The 19963-nt window shown below is 38.7% G+C and overlaps 1 protein-coding gene across 10 annotated transcripts in view; it reads right to left on the reverse strand.

Annotated features, from left to right (window-relative positions):
- Positions 1-267: 267 nt before the first annotated feature.
- Positions 268-19963, reverse strand: part of SUN1 (Sad1 and UNC84 domain containing 1) — a 29283-nt gene continuing 9587 nt past the window's right edge. For 4 of the 10 annotated variants that reach the window (XM_039391042.1, XM_039391060.1, XM_039391056.1 and 1 more), the window contains 21 exons: positions 16844-17038; positions 16322-16512; positions 15218-15244; positions 14918-15121; positions 13127-13249; positions 12072-12155; positions 11649-11759; positions 10154-10252; positions 9396-9489; positions 9221-9279; positions 7902-8047; positions 7540-7764; positions 6959-7045; positions 6549-6592; positions 5439-5574; positions 4734-4988; positions 4127-4211; positions 3617-3732; positions 2973-3140; positions 2460-2552; positions 1922-2035 (listed from right to left, as the gene is read on the reverse strand). In XM_039391042.1, the coding sequence (XP_039246976.1) occupies positions 1922-2035; positions 2460-2552; positions 2973-3140; positions 3617-3732; positions 4127-4211; positions 4734-4988; positions 5439-5574; positions 6549-6592; positions 6959-7045; positions 7540-7764; positions 7902-8047; positions 9221-9279; positions 9396-9489; positions 10154-10252; positions 11649-11759; positions 12072-12155; positions 13127-13249; positions 14918-15121; positions 15218-15244; positions 16322-16512; positions 16844-17038 (2656 nt within the window). Of the gene's footprint in view, positions 2036-2459; positions 2553-2972; positions 3141-3616; positions 3733-4126; positions 4212-4733; positions 4989-5438; positions 5575-6548; positions 6593-6958; positions 7046-7539; positions 7765-7901; positions 8048-9220; positions 9280-9395; positions 9490-10153; positions 10253-11648; positions 11760-12071; positions 12156-13126; positions 13250-14917; positions 15122-15217; positions 15245-16321; positions 16513-16843; positions 17039-19963 lie in introns of all 10 variants that reach the window. The other 6 variants (XM_039391038.1, XM_027726210.2, XM_039391049.1 and 3 more) reach the window with 6 other exon arrangements.

Genomic DNA, 19963 nt, shown 5'->3' on the forward strand with positions numbered 1-19963 from the left:
ACGACCCCCCCCCCACATTTCACACAGATGAAAAGTCATCCAGCAACTACCAAATTGGGCTTTTCTTCAAGAATTTCAGTGTGATGTTTATCTACTCAACACATGCTGCTCCTCAGAGCTGTGTGCCCCTGCCCCAGGAAAAGCCCGACTTAAGCCCTCTCTCCTCACCCAGAACACTCAAGAGCAATGACCCTGCTCAGGGAGGGGGGAGAAATTTTAAATTAGTCTTTTTCCTCAGTTATTTAAGCAGCTGATCAAAAAAAAAAATTTACAGAAAAGAAGCTTTATTTCTTGTTTCAAGTATTACATGCACTTTCAAAAATTAAAACTCTTTATTTAAACATCTGAATAGCATCTTGTCAGTTTGGAGGCAGCAAAGAATAACAGACATTTCGAAAAGCATTTACAAAAATACATTGCACAAAGTCCTATCTTGCTTTTTTTAAAAATAAGTTAGTGTTATTCAAAATATTCCCCCCCCCCAGCTACCTAATTTCAATTTACACAGGATAATTCTAATTTTAAATATGTAACCTATAGTATGAAAACACCTGTACATGTGTCATCTACTCCTCTGCGTAGGCCATAGGTTATGTCTCTAAGTCAAGTGAAAAAACAGTTCTTCACATGGAGACTTTTGTATTTAAACATTCGAGGACTGTTGTGCAACATACATAACTCTATTCAGAAAACCAGTCAGCAGGTCCGTGTGGTAACAGTTCTCTGTAACTACAAAACGCACTAGAACAGTAAGATAAAAATTCTGCATACAAGTAAAGTTCAGGAATCTTTTTCTGAAAAGGATCTTCAAAAGCAGCAATGCTAAGGGGGGCAATAAGCAGTTTTCATCTCGTTCTACATGGAAATGTTGCTTGTGGGAGCAACTCTAATCATCTCACGCCCGACTAAGGCTTCTGGGGAGGATCAGGAATGCCCGTGTGTTTGCAACAGCAGCGCTGAGCACAAGTCCCTCTTGTAAGTGTGACGTGGAGAGAATTACTTCAGTCTTGTTTTCCACACACTGAATTCTCACAGTACATTTATGGAGTGTAACAATGAACCAGTCTAAGGAATTCTCATCCCACAGAGATTGCTTTTGACATACTAATATTGTTCAGTTGCTGTATACCAATGTTTACTGAGCAATTTAGCAGGTTTATCAGCTCCGATCCAGACAGTCAGTACATCAAGGTCGATTCAGAATTAACACTAAAAAAGAACAAACTGGCCAAGTTGCCATGGTAAAATACCTTAAAATAACTTCAGTTACTGAAAGTTATCCCTGACTTTTAGAGCAATTCACGGCCACAAATTACAGTAAAGCATTCTCAGTCGCTGGTGTTTAAACTGGTTTTGGTTGTGTTAGCTTTCCCTGACAGTAGTATTCATTATATTCAACATGTACCAAAGAAGCCCTTTTGGATCCACCAAAAAGGTCAAAACCAAGGGTCAACTGAAGGACACCTTTAGCCACAGTCAGTGTCCAAAATATACCACAGTTTTTGGCTCATGGTGCCGAGCCAGTAGAAGGATGCAGTTAAGACCTGGATTAAAAAAGAACAGATTCCTAGTTGCAGAAAGTGTGGTTTATTCTTTTAAAAAACCCCTATACATTCATTTGTAATAAAATATGTGTCACCTGTTTGCCAACTGGGCTTTATGAACCAGAGCTGTTTGCATGCATTATTTCCCTCAGCATGGACACAGAAACATGAAGCGAACTGGCAATTACAAGCTGAGCGTTAGAGCAAATAAAAATCGATTTTTTTATACATTTCTGCTGACAGTCTTCTGCCTTTATCAGAGGACCAACAGTTCTGCAGTGTGTATCTTGCATCCTCGTCCTTTACAGGTTCCAGTGTTCGAGGCTCTCCGGTATATACAGATTAGGAACAAAATGTACAACGAGCTGTAGTGTGCTTTACTCGGCAGGTTTCCCGTGCACTCTGAACCGATAAAGGCAGGTGTACTCTGCGTGGCCCCAGTTAGAGAAAATCCTCAGCTCCACTATCTGGAATGCGTCTTCATTTTCCTCCTGGAGACGGGAAAAGCAAACACACGAGCCAGAGTTAGGTTTGCTGGTATAAACACCTGCAACTGAAGCTTTCTTAGATTCTGCAACTACCAACAGTCATTAATAGCTAAGTCACAGCTTGGGAATTTTCTGCCCCTTTGAAGAAAGCCTTCCTTGGATTACAATTATTTATTTATGAGTCAGAAGCAGCATGAAACAGACTCTTCATATGTTTAGCAACTTCACACCATTTGTGTCCAGATGGCAACAAGCCTTCCTCCCTTATCTCTTAAGGCCATTGGTTTTGAGGCAGATACTTTTATTTTCTGTGGTTGCGTGCAATGAGCAGTGAAGGGAAAATGCCTCATTCTCAGCTGGACACTGTAGAAGCTGAGGTAGAAAGTATCTGTCTCCTGACACTTTAAATCTAATAATTCAGACTCACCATCACTGGAAACATCTGCAGTGGCTCTCCTTCTTGATCATAGACATACTCTCCTAGAAGCTTGCCTTCTTCTTGATATTCATCATCCAGACCCTGTAACAACAGGATAAAGGTTTTTACTTCCATCAAATTTCAAATCAAACCAAAACTAGAAGCATGTCTACACAGCTGAGTATCAACAGACAGCACTCAGAAGACTATCAAGCCAGAAGAGGGAGGAAGGATAAAACAACAAAGTGTATGAAGAACTAGACCAAATTAAAAACCATCATCTCCCTCCAAAAATGTTTACTGTTGCATAAAGCAAGAGAAACAACTCCCCCAAAATTAATTTTAACACTTCTTATTCCTAATCTCAAATCTTACTAAAAATATATATTCAATTTTGAGAGCAATGACTGAAACACTAACATCATCTCATCTGTCCTCCCTCAAGGCATTATTTTCCAAAGTATGTAACACAAATATTCTTTATGTGTACAAACATCAACATAAATTCAGAGACAGACTTACATATACTGCAAAATTCCTAGGAGCACTGGTGATATTTCCTGTTGGTGAAAGTGTTTTTGGTATGTGTTCCACTGTAAAGGCAGTTGGATAGATCTTCATTGAAAGTCTCACTACAAGATAGCCCTGGGATCCTTTGAAAGCCCAGCAGTTTCCTGGATACATGTCCGGCTAGACAGGAGGAAAGTGGAGAGAACAAGATGAGACACAACAAGAGAAACAATCCATTATTGTAATGGAGAGTTGTAATGAATTCTGAATTCTTAGGAACAGTCTTAGATAGCAAGTGACAGAAATAATCTCTTTGGTGGAACTCTTCAGGAAGTCACCACATCCACCCAAGCTCCCAGCAGTGTTTTGAAGACCCACCATGAGATTACTTCTCAACAGGAACCCTCCCAGTGCTCACACTTTGCATAAGTCCAATGCACCACCCAAGCTTCCTATAAGGGTCTAAATTTTGCTAGAGTAGGACTTAAGCTGTGTCCAGGGACTACCAGAAGAATCCCACTCTTAGGAACGTAGTTCGAAGTACCTGTGCCCCTCAATATATTACAGACAGGAACACCCAGCATCCAAAAAAACCCAATCCAATCCACTCAACACAAAATAACATTGCTGAATTTGTTTACTTGGCCTTTAATTACCTGAATCACCACTCTGGGAGACTGAGAGTAGTACCACAGAGGAATTCCAAAGAGGCTAATTAATGCTGTCTTGGTCTCATAGGTTTCAGAACAGCGAGTACTCAGAATGCTGCCACCTCAAGAGAGATAGATCAGGTTAGCAAAAATAAATGTCTTCGGGAAGAAATGAGATTTATATAAAGCATAATGAATACCATATTAAATATATTTTTAGGATCAAACAATTTTCTGGGGGTACAAAGCTTCTGTCAAGTACAATGTTATTTTATTTTAAGAATATGTCAAAGGTTTTTAATTTCTTTCTTATCCAGTTGTAGATGTGCTGAGAACTGTTCTAGCCCTGTCCACACACACCTAAGCTGATATACAGCCCTGTAAACACCATCATAGATTGCATAGATTGCCTGATGATCAGGTAACACACAAGACTAACCTCTAGTCTTCACTGTAAGATTTCTAGTAAATAATGCTAAAAACATCAATAGGAAAAATGGTGTTTCCTCTATTTACCTCCAGATTCCAAGGCGAAATCCACCATTCCAGTCTTGTCTTGAGAGTAGAGTTTCAGTGCATTATTTACAATAATCTGTGCTTGCTGCAGATGTATACATAGGAGAATGGAAAGAGAAGTATTTCAACAAGATCAAGTGATAAAATAACTTATATATACATATCTGTGAAGTTACAAGCATCTTTTTGAGATGCTGCACTTCATCACAAGTCTTTGAAAGCCTCTATCAAGACGAGGCCATTTTTAATCCATGGTTGTCTGTCTTAAAATACAAATTCACACTATATATCTTGACCCGTTTTCTTAAAAAAGCTGAATTATTTCCCCCACCCTCCCAAGACCCTGAGCTGCATTTCTTTGGTATACTTGTTCTTTGGGAATTCTTCCGTTTTCAAGACAGCACACTGAATTCAAACACAAATGTTCACAACAGGCATAAGCAATGCTGTAAGAATACACTTCTAAAGCATTTTCTGTAGTTCTCCTCGTTTCAGTGAATGTTCCTGACATCCCTCAAAATCATCATCATTTATGTCGACAGTCATGTTCCGCGAAATGCCCATAAAAGAACTCTTTACAATTTAACTTTTGAGAACTTAAACTCACCGCTTCCGTGATCCCAGAAATCCCTGCATTAGTCACAGCATTTGTGACTACTTCAGATGTTAGTTTTTGGTTTGTAACAGACATATGGAGAGTGATATTCTTGAGGATCTGCAACTCCAGATCCCGCAGCAAAGTCTGCAGATCACTTTTGCTCACAAAATTGGACGTAAGCCACTGGAGAAGTGATTCAGGAAGGTCTTCTTGATGATCACCAAAAAGCAACAGCTTGACAGATTCTCTGACCTGGGCATCTACCTAGCAGAAGCCATTAATAGTTGTAATAGAAATTATTACTTTTCATAAACTGTTAAGTAATACTCATATAAAACAGGCACATAGCTAGACCATATTTGAGCAGTATTACAAGATGGTACTTAAGTCAAAGTTGATAATCCCATATATCAGTAATTACTGTTGTATTTTGTCAGACCTTTTAAAGCCTTCAAAAGAACTTAAGCATGTTTTTTTAGAAACAACTCTCAGATGCAAACCCCTGCCACTGCAGAAAACAAGCTATAAACTCTTGTCTAGTGAAGTGTTACACACAAATGGAAAAATGAACAGTACCCCTACATAAAACACTGTCATTCTTTGAGATTAATACTACTCCCATGTTACCCATTTCAGTACATTTCAGAAAGTCAGTGAGCAAAATTAAGTAATACCAAGTTTTGCTGGGATAGTTACAGAAGCTGCAGAACCTACTTTTTCATGAATGACATCGATTTTCTCGCAACTCGTCTTCACGCTTCCCTCAGATAACAGCTCTGATTTCATCTGAGACAACTCTAGTTCCAACATTTTAATTTTGGACATAAGTTGACTGTGTTGATCATCATCTCTGACAAAAACAACGAGACAGTAATTAGAAGGAGTAGTCTGAATCATTCCATCAAATCCCAAAGGTATGAGAATGTACTTGTCTAATACAAAGTGCTCTCCTAGTTTAATTATTCATCAGAATACACATAGTAAACTCTGAAGATGGTACTTTAGACATACACAGAATTAATATATTCAAAGCAAAGTATTTTGAACTTGTGGACAAATCCAGCAGGGATGACTTCAGATCATCAACAGGCTGCCAAGCTAATAAACATATATAGATTTGGGGGAATTTAAAGGTTTCTGGCAAAACAGTTTGCCACTGGTTAGAAAGAGTTTCAGGCTACCTTACTCAAACCAGAATAACTTCAGAGGAAGTGCTGAGTTAAAGTAGCAGCTCACATATGACAATAAAGATCAGTGCTCAATGCATGCTATGGAAAAAGGTATCAGCCATCACTCTAAAGCCATTTAAATGGCAATTCAGCAAATAAGTGTTTATTTTTCTCTTCTAATTGGGGAAACTACTTAATGAAGTGCTGAAGTTTTAATCCCAGCATTACACAGTACAAGTGGAAAGTAGCCAAAAAGTCAAAAACTAGTCAGAACTGATACAATTCAAGAATTTAAATATAAAGGCCATCAAAAGCAGTTACTGTCTACTTCACTAAATGATCTGAGGGAAAATTCTAATGCATTTATAAGAGGACAAGAAGTCACTCATTCTCCTCCACTAAATAAACAGCTTTCTCTAGGGAAAATGTAGTTGCAGGGTTGCCCCCACACTGGAGGTGGGTCTTGTGCTGATGTTCAGCATCCCAGTTGAAATCTACAGTAAGACAGAAGAGCTCTTGTTGACAATACAAACCCTCAGGGTCAGTTAACTGACACAAGAAAAGGATTGTTTTACCGGAAAGAACAACACACATAAATCACTGTCTGTTGTCACCAGAGCTGAAAAAGCAAAATGTATCTGAAAAGTGCTTATACCTCACTGTTTTTGCTTTGGCTATGTCAAGCTCCTTCTGGATGTCCTAAAAAATACAGAAGTTAGTTTTAACATATACAAAGAAATACAAGTGACAGAAATAAGAATGTTATATGAAAATAAGAGATTCTAGCACCACCCCTGCAGGACTGTGTGCCCACAATTATGTTTTTACCTCTTATAATAAGGTTTTATTCCAAATAGAACCTGCACCACTGGCCAAGTAAATAATTTTTAATCTTTGGACTGAAACCCTCTCCAAGAAGGGTGAACAGAAAACAAGTTTTGAGACTTAAAGAACTGTAATAGCCAGAGTAAAGGGAACTGGTGTTTGGGACAGCAAATAAAAAACTTGGTCTGTTTTATCAACAGATTACAATTAGAACAAGTCAGTAAAGCTCACTTTCAATACCTTGGATTCAGCAGAGAGTTTTCTAAGAAGGTCTTCCAGCGTCAGGATGCGCAACTCATGTTCTTGATGTAAAGCCAGGAAGTCAGTCTTAAAAAACAGGGAAGGAAAAGGGGGGGTGTTTGCTTTTGGAGTACAAATACTATAATTGATATTTTCTGCAAAGCTTTATTTTCATTCCATTTTGTGAATGTTTAAGTGATTTATCCTGCAGGTACCGTGAGAAATTACTGTAATAAACACAGCAGTCTGATTCAGCAGTAGTAGGGGCTATAGAGAGGGAAGTTTACCACAAAACCCCTGCTTTGTCACTAGTCCTTCCTATAGTATTCTTTATCTGTATGGAAACAGGATAAATCCAGCTACTTTTCAGCTATTTAAGAATCTACTTTAGGCCACCTGTCTGGAATTAATCCTTTGTCAGCAATAACAAAAGAGGAACAAATGCCCATGACTACTCCCAGGTACTTACCACCTATTGGTTAATTCTGTAGCAGAAAAAGAATCCTACAGTCAATTGATAACAACCTGTATTAGTAAAACAGAACACTTGAATCAGGATCAGGAACCATTAACTATCTTACCTTTTCCTCCAATTTCATATCTTTAATATATTGACTCATCACATTTTTTATAAGCTTCAGTGTTTCACTTTTGTCACTCATCTTGGCAACCTGATCTTGAAGATTATGGAGCAGAAGCATCATTTTGTTATATTCTTCATTACGGTCATGGCATCTGTCAGACACAACAGCCATTTGCTTTTCCAGCTCACTTATCCGACCAAAATCAAAGATATTTATGGTATCCTGAGGGATAAAGATAATTTTTTTAATATATAAAAATTACCCTTGTGCATCAAGTAGCTATTGCAAAATACTGAAGACAAAGGAGTCAAGAAGTCTTAAAATATATGCAAGTTCCTCCCTGGACTGTTCTCCCTTACCTTTGGAGGTTGCACAGAATGAAAAGAATCATCCTGTGGTTCAGGAACACGAATGGAATCATCTGTTCTCTGTATTCTGTCAACTCTTGTCCAGTTCAGTGGAGGTAATAATGAAATGAAGCCATCAAACCCCCAGAACCACATACCTAGAACAGAAACAAAAAGAAATGTGCATTCAAAATAATTCTCCCTCCAGACTGCTTATATCTACAGATTTCTTCTTACTTAAGGACAGAAGCTACCTTTAGTTTGCCAGATAGGTGCCACACAATGGACACTTCTCCAGTCTAAACAAAACTCACCATGAGTCAGCTTTAAAATTTTTAACTCAAGCACCCAAGAATATCAGGGAACATCCATCAGTACCACTCACACAGTTGCAAGGCAGGCAACTTGTGTTTATATATATGATGATATAATCTTAATCTCATACTACTGCTTCCCTGGCACCTTGATCACATTTACTGATTAAGACAGGCCGTGTTTTCTGAAGGCAGATGTAAATGTTGCTTTTTATCTCCATGGAAAATATGTTGCCTTACACTCCACTTACTACACACCCCATTGCGTAAGAGCTAATAAAATTGGGAGTAAACTTAGGCCTTTATGGAAATAAAATAGCATTTCACAAGATTACACTTCTTTTTGCAATATCTTAGTGAGAAGTAGCAGCATTTTCTACACAGGGTGAACTCTTCCTTCCTTATTCACCCTACTACAGAGAACTTTGAAACCCCACTGCAGGTTTCCGAGAAGCTTCGTCTTCTCCACAAAATAGCTGCAAGTTTTTGGACACACAAAGAATTGAAACTGCTTTTCTGAAATGGCCCAGCACTTTTACTAAATATTTTAAACTGAATTTATTTCAAAATTGACAGCTGATCTGAAACACTGTCTACTAACCAATTTAAAGTGAACAGTAACTTAAGCAACTATAACATGGTCTAGAGCATAGGAAAAAGACTTAGGATGAGTTGGTAAAAGAACCTAACAACACTTTTATTGAGACTGACAACAATCAAAGCAATCAGCACACAGCTCACTCTTTCACTGCTACACCTATGAAGGGAGGTAAAGAAAAAAGGACTTCAAAGCATCTACTCAGTCTCTACAAAGAGCTCTGTGCAATTAAATCAAGGGCATTCCTTTCATGAGGAAAGTTTATTGACTTGTCAGTACTCTGAAAGCTTGAATTACTGTCCTGTTCACAAATTTGCTCTTTTCTGCTTCTGCATCTTCTTCATAAACCAACTAAAACCGCTATTTTTAGAATAGGTGTAGTACACACATCAATTTGTATGATAACTAAATTGACATACCTAGTAGAAACAGGAGTGGGATAAGAAACAGTAATGACTTGTAGTTCTTTGGAAGGCATCTAGAGAAAGAGAGAGGAAAGTTTACAAGAAACAATACATTTATCATAAATTATTGTTTCATATTAAAACTGGTAAATAACTTGCTCATAAACAAATTTTTTCAAAGGATACACACCTTCTTACAAGAAACACCTTCAGCAAAGACATCAGAGTAACAAGTTGATACCACCCAGTTCTAAGCAACCTGTACATGCCAGAAGCTGCCCTCCCTAGAAGACAAAAAGTGGGAATGTGAAATATAATTACTGCAGCACATGTTCAAAGAAACCAAGCAGAGGGACAAGCAGCTGTGGCCAACAATGCTTTGCAGAGCAGAGAAATGCACACGTACAGGCAATGCATGCAGCTTACAGACATCTAGATATCACAAGTATGACAGCATTGTAACATCAGCTACTCAACAAAACCAACAGCCATGCAAAAAGGTGAAGTGCTCCTTTGTTATGACACTGCTATCTCACTGGAAACTCAGTATTAATGTTTGAACACAAGTTATCACGGACTGGGGACTTCAGTAGGTTTCAAGAATTGCACAGATTAGCAGCATCAGCTTTTGGTAAGAGGAATACCAATACAGGAAATGACTGCCAAACTAAACACACCCCACTGTTCTTGATATCCCACATTCAGTGCTATTCACACACTCATGCCCCCATGAAACAGCCCGGTTGGTCTCCTGTTAGGCCTGTGAACAGAAATATACTCTCTCATTAAGCCTAATCTGGTCAGTAAAGAAAGTAAAGTAGCGCATGCATTTCAAAATACAAAAGCTCCAGCACAAGCACAGCTGAATTAAGATAAGCCACATACTGCAGATTCCTAGTTTGTCAAAAGGAACAGGCAAGGCACACACACATGGATTAGAATAGTAACCTGGAGAAAGAATGGCCAGCCAAAGTAGAGACAACACCTTCTCAGACACAAGCCATCCCGTTGCTCCCACTGTTCGCAACACGTGAAGCATAAAGTAACCTGGATTATAACAAATTAACTCCATGTGGTAACTGACACAAATGAGATGAAGGTTCTTTTCAGTACATGCAGTAAAACACACTCAATCCCCTGCCCATTACATGCTCTGCAGAATTTTAAACTATACCTTTCAGTAAACTCAAACTTGGTTCTTCACTACTTTAAAGTAAAGCAAGCCACTAATAAATATGAAGCCAAGTAAAACCAAGAAAATTTAGCAATTGAATTCTCATGGACAGAGAGAGAATGAAAAACAGCATCTGTGCAGTTAGAATACTACTATTCCAAAATCAAAGTTTACATTTTGTTACATGTTTATCCAACAATGCCATGCAAAGTGTAGCAGAGGATAGCAAAAGAGTACTACCATAAAAACAAGCTTTAAGCACATAATTACTTTAGAAGCATCTTATTTGTTCCAAATTATACACCAAGTCTGTTATCTGGGTTACTGTGCAGAAGAAGGAACAATTAAAATTTTAAATTCCAGTGATGTCTAAGAAATATTGATAAATAAAGTATTCCCTACTAAAACTTGCAAGCAGTACATTTTCATTAAGCTGAGTGTTCCTAAGGATGTTCAACATGACAGTTTTGTATCTCTTAAAGAGAACAAAACCACCACCATCAAAACCCTCCACCCAAGGCACTATAATAAAATGCTGTAACTTAAAGCCCACTGAGGCCAAAAATTACTAAATCCACAACTAGGACTGGTTGTTCTACAAAACAAACTACGTAGTATGTTTAGAAAATAATCCTACATTTTTAGAATAGCAGATATGTCTGGGTTAATCTGAGGGATTATAGATATACCAACCCAATGTTTTGCAAATCATTTAGGTGACTGAAGTGTCCCAAATCATTTTCTTTTGCTGAATAAAGAGCACTCAACAGATCCTTGATGCCTCTGTCACTCAAGCTAGGGAACGCTCATCTCACAGGGAAGAGTCTATCCCTATATAAGATTCCTGTAAAAATTGACTATCACTAGAACAAAAATAAAATGTTAAAACTCCTTTACTCAAATAATCTGCATACCAGTATCTCATACCTTGCTTTTAATAAAAGGCAGCTTTTCAACCTATCAAGCATACAGATCTCCCCAAAGTGCAATAAATGAACCATCTGACTTGTTCTAACATACAACATGTACATGATTCCTACTAATTTTTACTTATAGGTAAGCATCCTGCCAAGCTTGTAAAACAGTCAGAATCAGAGCAAGAAGTCAGAAAAGAAAGGTGTTAAGTATGTTAGTTTTCTAGGCACTTTACACTTTTAACCTACTTTGACAGATGAAGGAAGGAAGAAAAACCCCAAACACAAATCCTGTATAGTTAACATTGTGAGACTGCGATGCAAAATAAAAGCAAACAAAAAGGTCCAAGTCAACCTGCAGAAGAAAAGGTGTGCCAAATGGTCCTTGCTACCCTTTTGGCCCATGAGGATTGCATGTGGTCTGTGGTGTACATTTCAAGATGTTTCTTCCCCTTACAGTCATCACCTGTTGGTTGTGGTAACAGTTGATTAATGGGACAAAGCCAGGATCAGCCAAGGTTGTTACAAGATAAGGTGAACAAGGCTATTTCACAGTATCAGTTATCAGACCAAAAACCCCTAAGGAAATTCAGTGCAATAAAACTTGCTTGGGGAAATACTACAACAACAGGTGATCACCAGTCACCCTCTACATGGAAGTGCAAAGTGAATATTTACTTTGTAGCTCCCACAGTGTCACGGGGTGTCTGATACTACTATTACAGCAACAGCCTGGTGTACAGCCCAAGGCTGAGACAACATTAATCACTATACTTACATATTGATTCCTCATTCACACCAAGATGTCTATCTTCTCTGTAAAACTCCTTTACATTCATGCTTCCACAGTAGTCCGAGTGAGCTGCAACACATTCAAAAAGCACATAAAGAATCTAATTCTCAAGTTCAAAGCCTTTCATGTATGTAGATTTTAGCTAAACTGCCTTGGTTCACTATTAAAATCAGGTTACTCACAGGAAACATGAAAAATGATTGAGGAAGAAGCCTACTCTGGGCAATCTTATTCTTTGTTAAATATCAGGGGGCCTCTTGGTTGAAAAATATTTCTGCTTCTTTTCAGATAGCAAAGTTTGTAAAAAAACCCCAAACCCTAAGTAACAACTCATCAAGTTCCCTGTTCCCAACATTTCCATCAAATGGGCCAACCATTACATCTCTGTGTGGTTTTTAACAGAGTTGTTAAAAGGAGGAGAAAGCATTAGCAAGCTATCTGAGCAGAGAGAATGGGGAAAGCAAAGTTCTACTCTCACACAAAAATCGGTTACCTTCTGCCTATGGCACTTTAACTTCACTCTCAGAGCATGTATTATAGAAAAGAAAGCACCGAAGAAGAAATTAGTGTTTTCAAAGAAAACAAGATGTGCTTCACAGGAGTGCAGAGTGATGATGGTAGTTTTAGTTTTGCAAGATCTAATCAAGCTTTTAAGTGCACAGCAGGTTTAAGGGTAACAAGATGGACCTAAAGACATTGAAAAGTTAGGATTTGACACTATCACACCAGGTTTTAAAAATCAACTTAAGTTTCTCAGTTTAAAAATTGCCCTCTATCGCTTTCTAGTGAAAATTGACGTGTGAATCCTAACCCTAACACAGATCTTGTATATGGGAATCTTGGTACTTTCAAAAGAGAGGGGAGGTATGAAAAGTGTAGCACAGCTGAGGTAATAATAAAAATGGGAGAAAGACAGGAGCCAGCCAAAAGACTATAGAAAAAGAACACTATAGTGCCAAAGATGAAGACCATAAGAAAGAAAAACCAAAACACACACTCTGGCTTTGTGTAGAGACCAAGGAGGACAACTGAAAAGGTACCTTTGTATTCATAACCCAGCTTCAGCAAAACCATTTGAAATAGTTGCACTAATAGTGATGCAAAAGATGCTGCAGTATGTTTGACCAATCGTAGAATCTTACTCATGTAGAAATAGGTTCCTCCTATTGAAAAAAACAGTGTGAATACAAATTATTCATTTACAGAAAGATGTAATTCTGTTTTCTGGACACCATTAGCTTGTGTAAGAGTGAGGATGAAGCACAGAAAAGCCTTTGTTTAGCCTAGAGTATGAAACTCAAGCAAGTCCGCTTCGAAAAGTCTGGATGTCTTAGACCTTACATCAAAGCTTTCATAAGAACCACACATCCTAGGGATAATGACTTCAAGGCAAAATGCATGACTTCAGCAAGAACACATTTCCTTAGTGAGAATGCAGAACTCTAAATAGCAATGAATTCCTTGCCTATGGAACTCAGGATTCCTCACTGATGTGAGCTGCAGACAAACTGCATTATTTTGGATCCGAAAGGGTGAGGATTTTCACTACCTTCTCTGCTGATACACCAGAGGAAGTTCCTACAGTGGCCTGCCTGAAGTGCTGGAGACACACCCAGAGTCACAGAATAAAGCAACAGTCCAGCACTGCTGCTTTCCTAGACAGCCCCCCTCCAAAAATCTGCCACAATTGTGTGCTCTTCCCCAACCACATGACCCCCAAATTTAACTCAAACTTCTAGATCAAAGGAATGTACAACGATGACTAAAATACTCTTATGTGAATACAAACTCAGGAGCATAGAAAAGAGTTTTCATGCAGTGTCACGTTAAGTAGTTGATTGTGACAAGTCAAAATAATTCCAACCTGTGCTACACAGTAACTAAAGTGAAATACTTGCCTCAAAGCATTTGAAGTCACATCCTATAGCCCAAACAAACTAATTTCTTGCAACTGAGAACACCCTTCATTGAAGAATAACAAACCTATAGAATCCTAAAATTGGTTCTTTTCTAATTCAAGGTCATTTTAAGAAACAAATCCTTTGTGGTAACTGTGGACTACCAACAATCCAGAAGCTCAAGATGCTGTGCAAGAGGCAGGCGGACAAGCCCAGACACTGAGGGCAACAATCCATTCAATGGAGATTGTCTTGGAAAGGCAGAACCTTATTTGCACAGACTCATTTGTTTTCAAGCTCTCAAAATGTAGTCACTAGGAAGACTACTTGGAATCAAGTTTTTTCCCCTGGGAGTTCAGTTTTTCATATAGAGGTTTAGCTTCTAGAAACACTCTAGAAAGCCACAAGGTTAAGTGAGGAGAAAAAAAATGAAGCAGGAAGTAAAAAAGCCTCAAGAGATTTCCTGAATAGCAGAAGCACTGCAAAGTAACAATTCTGCTCAATCTTGAAAGTTCAAATCATGTAAGAGATAAAAAATAACATGAGAAAAAGCATAGAAAGTTTCTATCTGAAAACCATGACCAAAAACTTCATAGACAGATCCACACAGACCTGGCATCAGATTAGGAGACTCTTACAATCAGTGCTGGTGGGGCAAATAATTTTATCGTTTAAGGTACCAGAGCATTTTCATTTTTGATTGTTTCATTCCTACAGCAGCACTGAAAATCAGTAGGTAATTAATTACATATCAGAAGCTGACAAGTACATAAAATTTCAACCGATACAGACAAAGGTATTTCATATAAACTGATCTCTAGAATTCCGTTATTGGCAACTTCACCAGGGCAGCAGAAGTGCTTAAATAACACAAGACAGAAAATGAACCAACTGAACCGTACGTCAGACAGAACACAAGAGAAAGTCACTTACTAGATGCATGTTTCTGGCTCCTGTCCCGAGTGTAGATCCTGGAGGATGGCACGTGAGCAGCCGAGTAGGCCGTGAGGACCTCCTTGCGCTCGGAGAGCATGCTGCAGTCGCTGCACGTGTAGCCATTCATCGGGGGCTGCAGCTCTGCTGCTCCTGCTATGTCACCATTGCCCTGCAGCAGTGTAGTGTCACTACCTGCCAAACCCAGAGCACAACACCCAGAGCACCCACGTCAGTACTGCCAGCACTGGGTGCTGTCACACAGAAGGCGTGTGGAAGGAAAAAGCAAAGTGTAGTTACCTTTAGGGTCGCCTTCTTCGTCAAGACCTTCAAAGGGAAAAAAAACAAACAAATTTGGTCCCAAATATAAGAAAGGCCTGTATTTAACCACAGTATCAGACAAACTCAAGTCAAAAGTCCTACTAATTTTAAGGCTTCAAAGAAAGGCACTTTACAATTAGCATTTAACATATTTTGCAGCCAATTAGAGAAACATGTATCCGCACAGTAGGGCAAGTTGTGAAAAGTATTCCACCATGGAAGGGGTAGACAAAATAATATGAATGACAACTACACCTTTACTTAACTTCCATGTGACTTTAAAGCACCTAATTACAAGCTTACAGTGTTTCTGTTGCTTGGTAACTACTTTGATACCACTGTATTTAAGATTCTGTTTTAAGGGCCAGGTAATTCAAGTTTAGAAGGGGTTCTACCAAGATTGAAACAATTCTTCCCATTAGGACTGTGGGAAGGTCACAAGTGTACTGACTAGAAACAGACAGTCTGAACTGGGAGATAAAATAAATTGTTGATCTTCTCCTACAGAAGACTTTCATAGATAACTCTCATATTTTTCTCTTTGTTGAAGAAAGCAGGTTCCAGGAAAGTATACTTTTATATACTTGCAAAACCAAACCAGCCAGCCACACACAACAACCCTTTAGGGAAATCCTCAAGTGCCACTGATTTGAAACTTTCAGATTAAGGTATGTTGAAACACACTTTTGCCTATAACAAAGAAGAAAATGCTTTTCCTTTGTATTTCAAAGACAAGTTATATGTTTACCATTCTTTAAATACAGTACTCTGTGTACCTTTTGAAGAAAGTAATGATAGGAGATAATTATGGTGTTGCATCACAAAATTATATATGTTTACTGGCATATTAAATTGACAGTACAACTTGTCTTGATGTTAACTATGCCAGTAAATCAAGTTTACATACTGGACCACAAATTTCCAGTGGGCATCTTAGCAAGCAGACACCTACAGCAGAAGTGTAAGTGCACACATGTTTAGGGACAGGATGGAAAACAGGTGGGGAAAAGATCGTGAATTTATACACACCAAACCGTAAACTGTTTCCACAGTTTGATACAAGAAATAGCAATCATTGCCTACCCCAGAAATGATCAACTTCTGTCTGCTCTCGAATCAAAGACTCGTCCAATATAGTGGATACCATTGATGTATCACTGGCATGGCTATTGAAACTGCTCTGGCTAAAAATAGATGAGCTGGACAGATTTTTCCTCGGCGTGTGTCTTACACTGACAGGCTGTTTGTTCAGACTTTTGCGTTGCTTTACCATCCTAGGAAACAAAGCAAAGACAGGTAAGACACAGCACTAAACACACAAATTTCTGTTAATCTCTCACTTTATAAGGAATAAACAGTCATTTCAACACTGATGTGACTACACAGAGCAGATTAATTTTAAAAGGAAATCTTCACCTTCCAGCACCTGTATTTTTACAAAGATTTCGTTGCAAACCACATACCGAACATTAATTTCAAAATATGGCAGTAAATACCGAGAACAAAGAATAAACCAGCAGGTGACCTGTTTGCATTATTGTGTTCAAACAGTAAGCCTCAGGATTCCAACCCACAAATTAACTTGTGATGATTAAAAATGCTTACTTAGAGGACTGTTCTCTGAAGGACACGTTTCCGGCGTAAGAGCTGTCGTGAAGGGAATCACTGCGTCCATCCTCTGCTTGGCCGTATCCTGCAGCAGCTAACCGTAAACTACGCCGGGACATCCTCGGGGAATCGAACACTGGATCTATTTTGTTTTCAGTCTCAAAATCCAAAGCAGATGAAGAATAACTTGAACTGCAGTAAAATAAGAACAGCGACGTTACTAGGGGAATTTTCAACCTGGTAATAAACATGCCCTTCAAGCCAAAGTTTCCATTAAAAGCAGTTTATTCAGGGTTACGGTGCAATTTCCACAAGACACGCCACGCAACCCAAATAATCTAGACATGTGTAGATATTCAAGGTTCTCCCAAGCAACTCATATTACAAGTTCTACAACTGAAAGCAAATCACAGTTAGAAAGAAACAACCACCATGGAAACCATGTTTGAAGTTCAGCCAGAGCAAGCACTCATTCTTTAGGGACCAATTTGAGAGTGGAATCCATATGACAGTTTCTTCACCACACCCAGCAGCAAATTAAAAATCATGACATGCTCTAAGTTGCAAAGCAAAGATTAGTTTTTAGTCAAAGTTTATTTTTGTCTATTTTTTGTTTGCCAAGTCCTTGTTTTGAGAACCAAAGATCCGTATGCCACATTACTCTGAGTTTCCATCTCTCAACAAGTAGGAACTTCCTCCCTTTAACATATTTAAAGACTTCCCTACTTCAGCTACTTCAGTTTAACTACTATAACTTTTTTTTTAAAAGCGGATTAAAAAGATTTCTTAATTTAATGCACATCATTGAAATATTTAACTCTGAGCAAACAAAAAATGTTTAAAGACTTTAATTTGTTTTTCTCCACAGAGGCAAGTTTACACATAGATAACTTTCATATCACTGTCCTGGGAACTTCACATTTCAACATGATTCTCTCAGAACCTCCATAAAAACTTACAGTGAAGACAAAGCAGCAACACAAGGCAAACACAAAGAGATTAAACTAAGGAGTCTGTAAGAAATACACTTGCAAAAACAGAAGTTTAGCCTAAAGCAGAATACTCATACTTACAACCCAGGAAAACATTCAGTTATGTAAGTGAGCAGACAGAGGCTGTTGCAAGAGCACAGCACAGCAGGTCAGGCTCTAGAACCACTCAGCCCTGTGACCCACAGCATCCAAATGCTAAGTGCCCTAGGACAGCTCTCCTAAGGGCTCTGTCCACTCTCAGGGCACAGGGATGTAACTGCAGTTACTTCAGTGTTCCTGGGGTTTTTCATTTGGTTTTTTTTAAAGAGCTGAACAAGATACTGTTAATGACAGCAGCTCCTTATCCCCAAAACTCCAAACAAAAACATGCAAGCAAATTAGATCTGAATGAGTAGATTCTGCTGTGCAATCTGTATTTGAAATAGGTTTCCCTTTAAAAATACAGAGAAATAGCTACTATAAAATGTATTTGTGCAAAAAAAATTTAATGGAAATAGTTTTCTTACACAATCATTAAAGATCTCAGAACACCACAAAGGAATAACATGATATGTATTGTATTACTTTAGCATACAAGTTAACACCAGAAGGCCTTGGAGCTACACTTACAGTAATGATGCAATTCTGACAAGCTGGTGCTTTTGAAGCAAGTTTCTTCATTGCTCCACAATGCAAAGCAAAGCACATAAGACAGGACTATGTCAGACCACATGAAATGCATTTCTTTCGGCTAAAAAAACTAACCCAGACAACACATTGCAGGAAAACATCTTGTGGCTCCAGCAGCAGCTGGGCATTCAGCCCACAGGGCCAGACCAGAGTCTGTCCAAAGTAACTTCTTCAATTGCCCAGAGGTGCCCAGATTTGGTGGCAGGTGTTTGGCACTATGTGCTGGATCTCACTGGCGTGCCCTGCTCACCCTGGCACGTGCAGTGCAACCCTGTGCAAGGCAGGAGCCTGAGCACAGCCTAAGACAAACCCAGCATACATTGCTATATACATGAGGCTTATTAATCCCTGCTTGCATTTGGCTGGAAGGGGGAGAAGAAATAAGACACTTTTTCTCATGTACCTAACAAATTGTAGACTAAAGAATATAACTTTTACAGTTTTCAAAAGCACTAAGTACAGATAACTCACATTGTGACAGATGTGAAGTGAGAATACGGGTTAAATGTGGCTCCTCCTGTTGTTATTCTGAAAGCATCAGAGGCACAACAGTTTTCTATTGAGTCCCTCCCTAAACAGTTGTTTCAGAACCCAGTTTTGCTATTTACACTTGCCACTACGCATTTGCTTTTCCTCATCTTCACCCAACGTTTCTTACAGATACTCAATTCACAAGAACACAAAGTACACAGAACACACTGACAGCTGTGACCAGCCTCAATTTGTTTCTGTTTATGAACACTTGCTGTTACCAAGTATCTCAGTGAGCATTATATCAATCTGGGTTGAACACAGAGCTTGGAGTTGGGCTCCACTGTCTAAAAAAACTATAAAAATCATGGAATCTTTTCCTTTTTAAACAAAAGGAGCTTGTGTCTCACGCAGGATAATAATTCTCTTCACATTTTCTGTCCTCTGTCAGGACAATACCTAGAAGTCTCCTAACTTGCCATCTCACTTTCCACACTTTGGAATGTGGCCTTTTTTCTTCTACAGAAAAGATTACAGTAAATAAAAAACCACTGTCTTTCCTTTTGAGGGTCAGAAATGAACATGTACATTGATGGTACTTCTATGCAATATGTACAGCTAACCAAAAAAGCATCTCAAGGTGGGATGCAATCAGCCCACGCTCTCAGATAACCCACGCAAACAGTGCAGACTTTGGTTCCTTCCCCCCACAAACAGCTCCCGTGGTTGCTGGCAGAGCTGCTGACTGGATCTAGTCTTACATTTCCAGCTTCTATTACCTTGATACCTCCTTCACATGAGCTCCTACAGAATAAGAATGTCCCAGACTTCAGTGGGTTTTCAAGTTATAAATATATTAGTGGAATGAGAATGAGGTCTGCCAATTTTAGCACACCTATAGCTTTGTCTGACAGACCTTAAATGTCATTTATTTTTAAGTATTCCTTAGAATGAAATGGGCAGTGCTGTTCTTGATTATTCAAGA

Source organism: Pipra filicauda, unplaced genomic scaffold (assembly GCF_003945595.2).
Source record: "Pipra filicauda isolate LSUMZ 115617 unplaced genomic scaffold, ASM394559v2 scaffold129_size2064235_pilon, whole genome shotgun sequence".
Classification (NCBI taxonomy): domain Eukaryota; kingdom Metazoa; phylum Chordata; class Aves; order Passeriformes; family Pipridae; genus Pipra; species Pipra filicauda.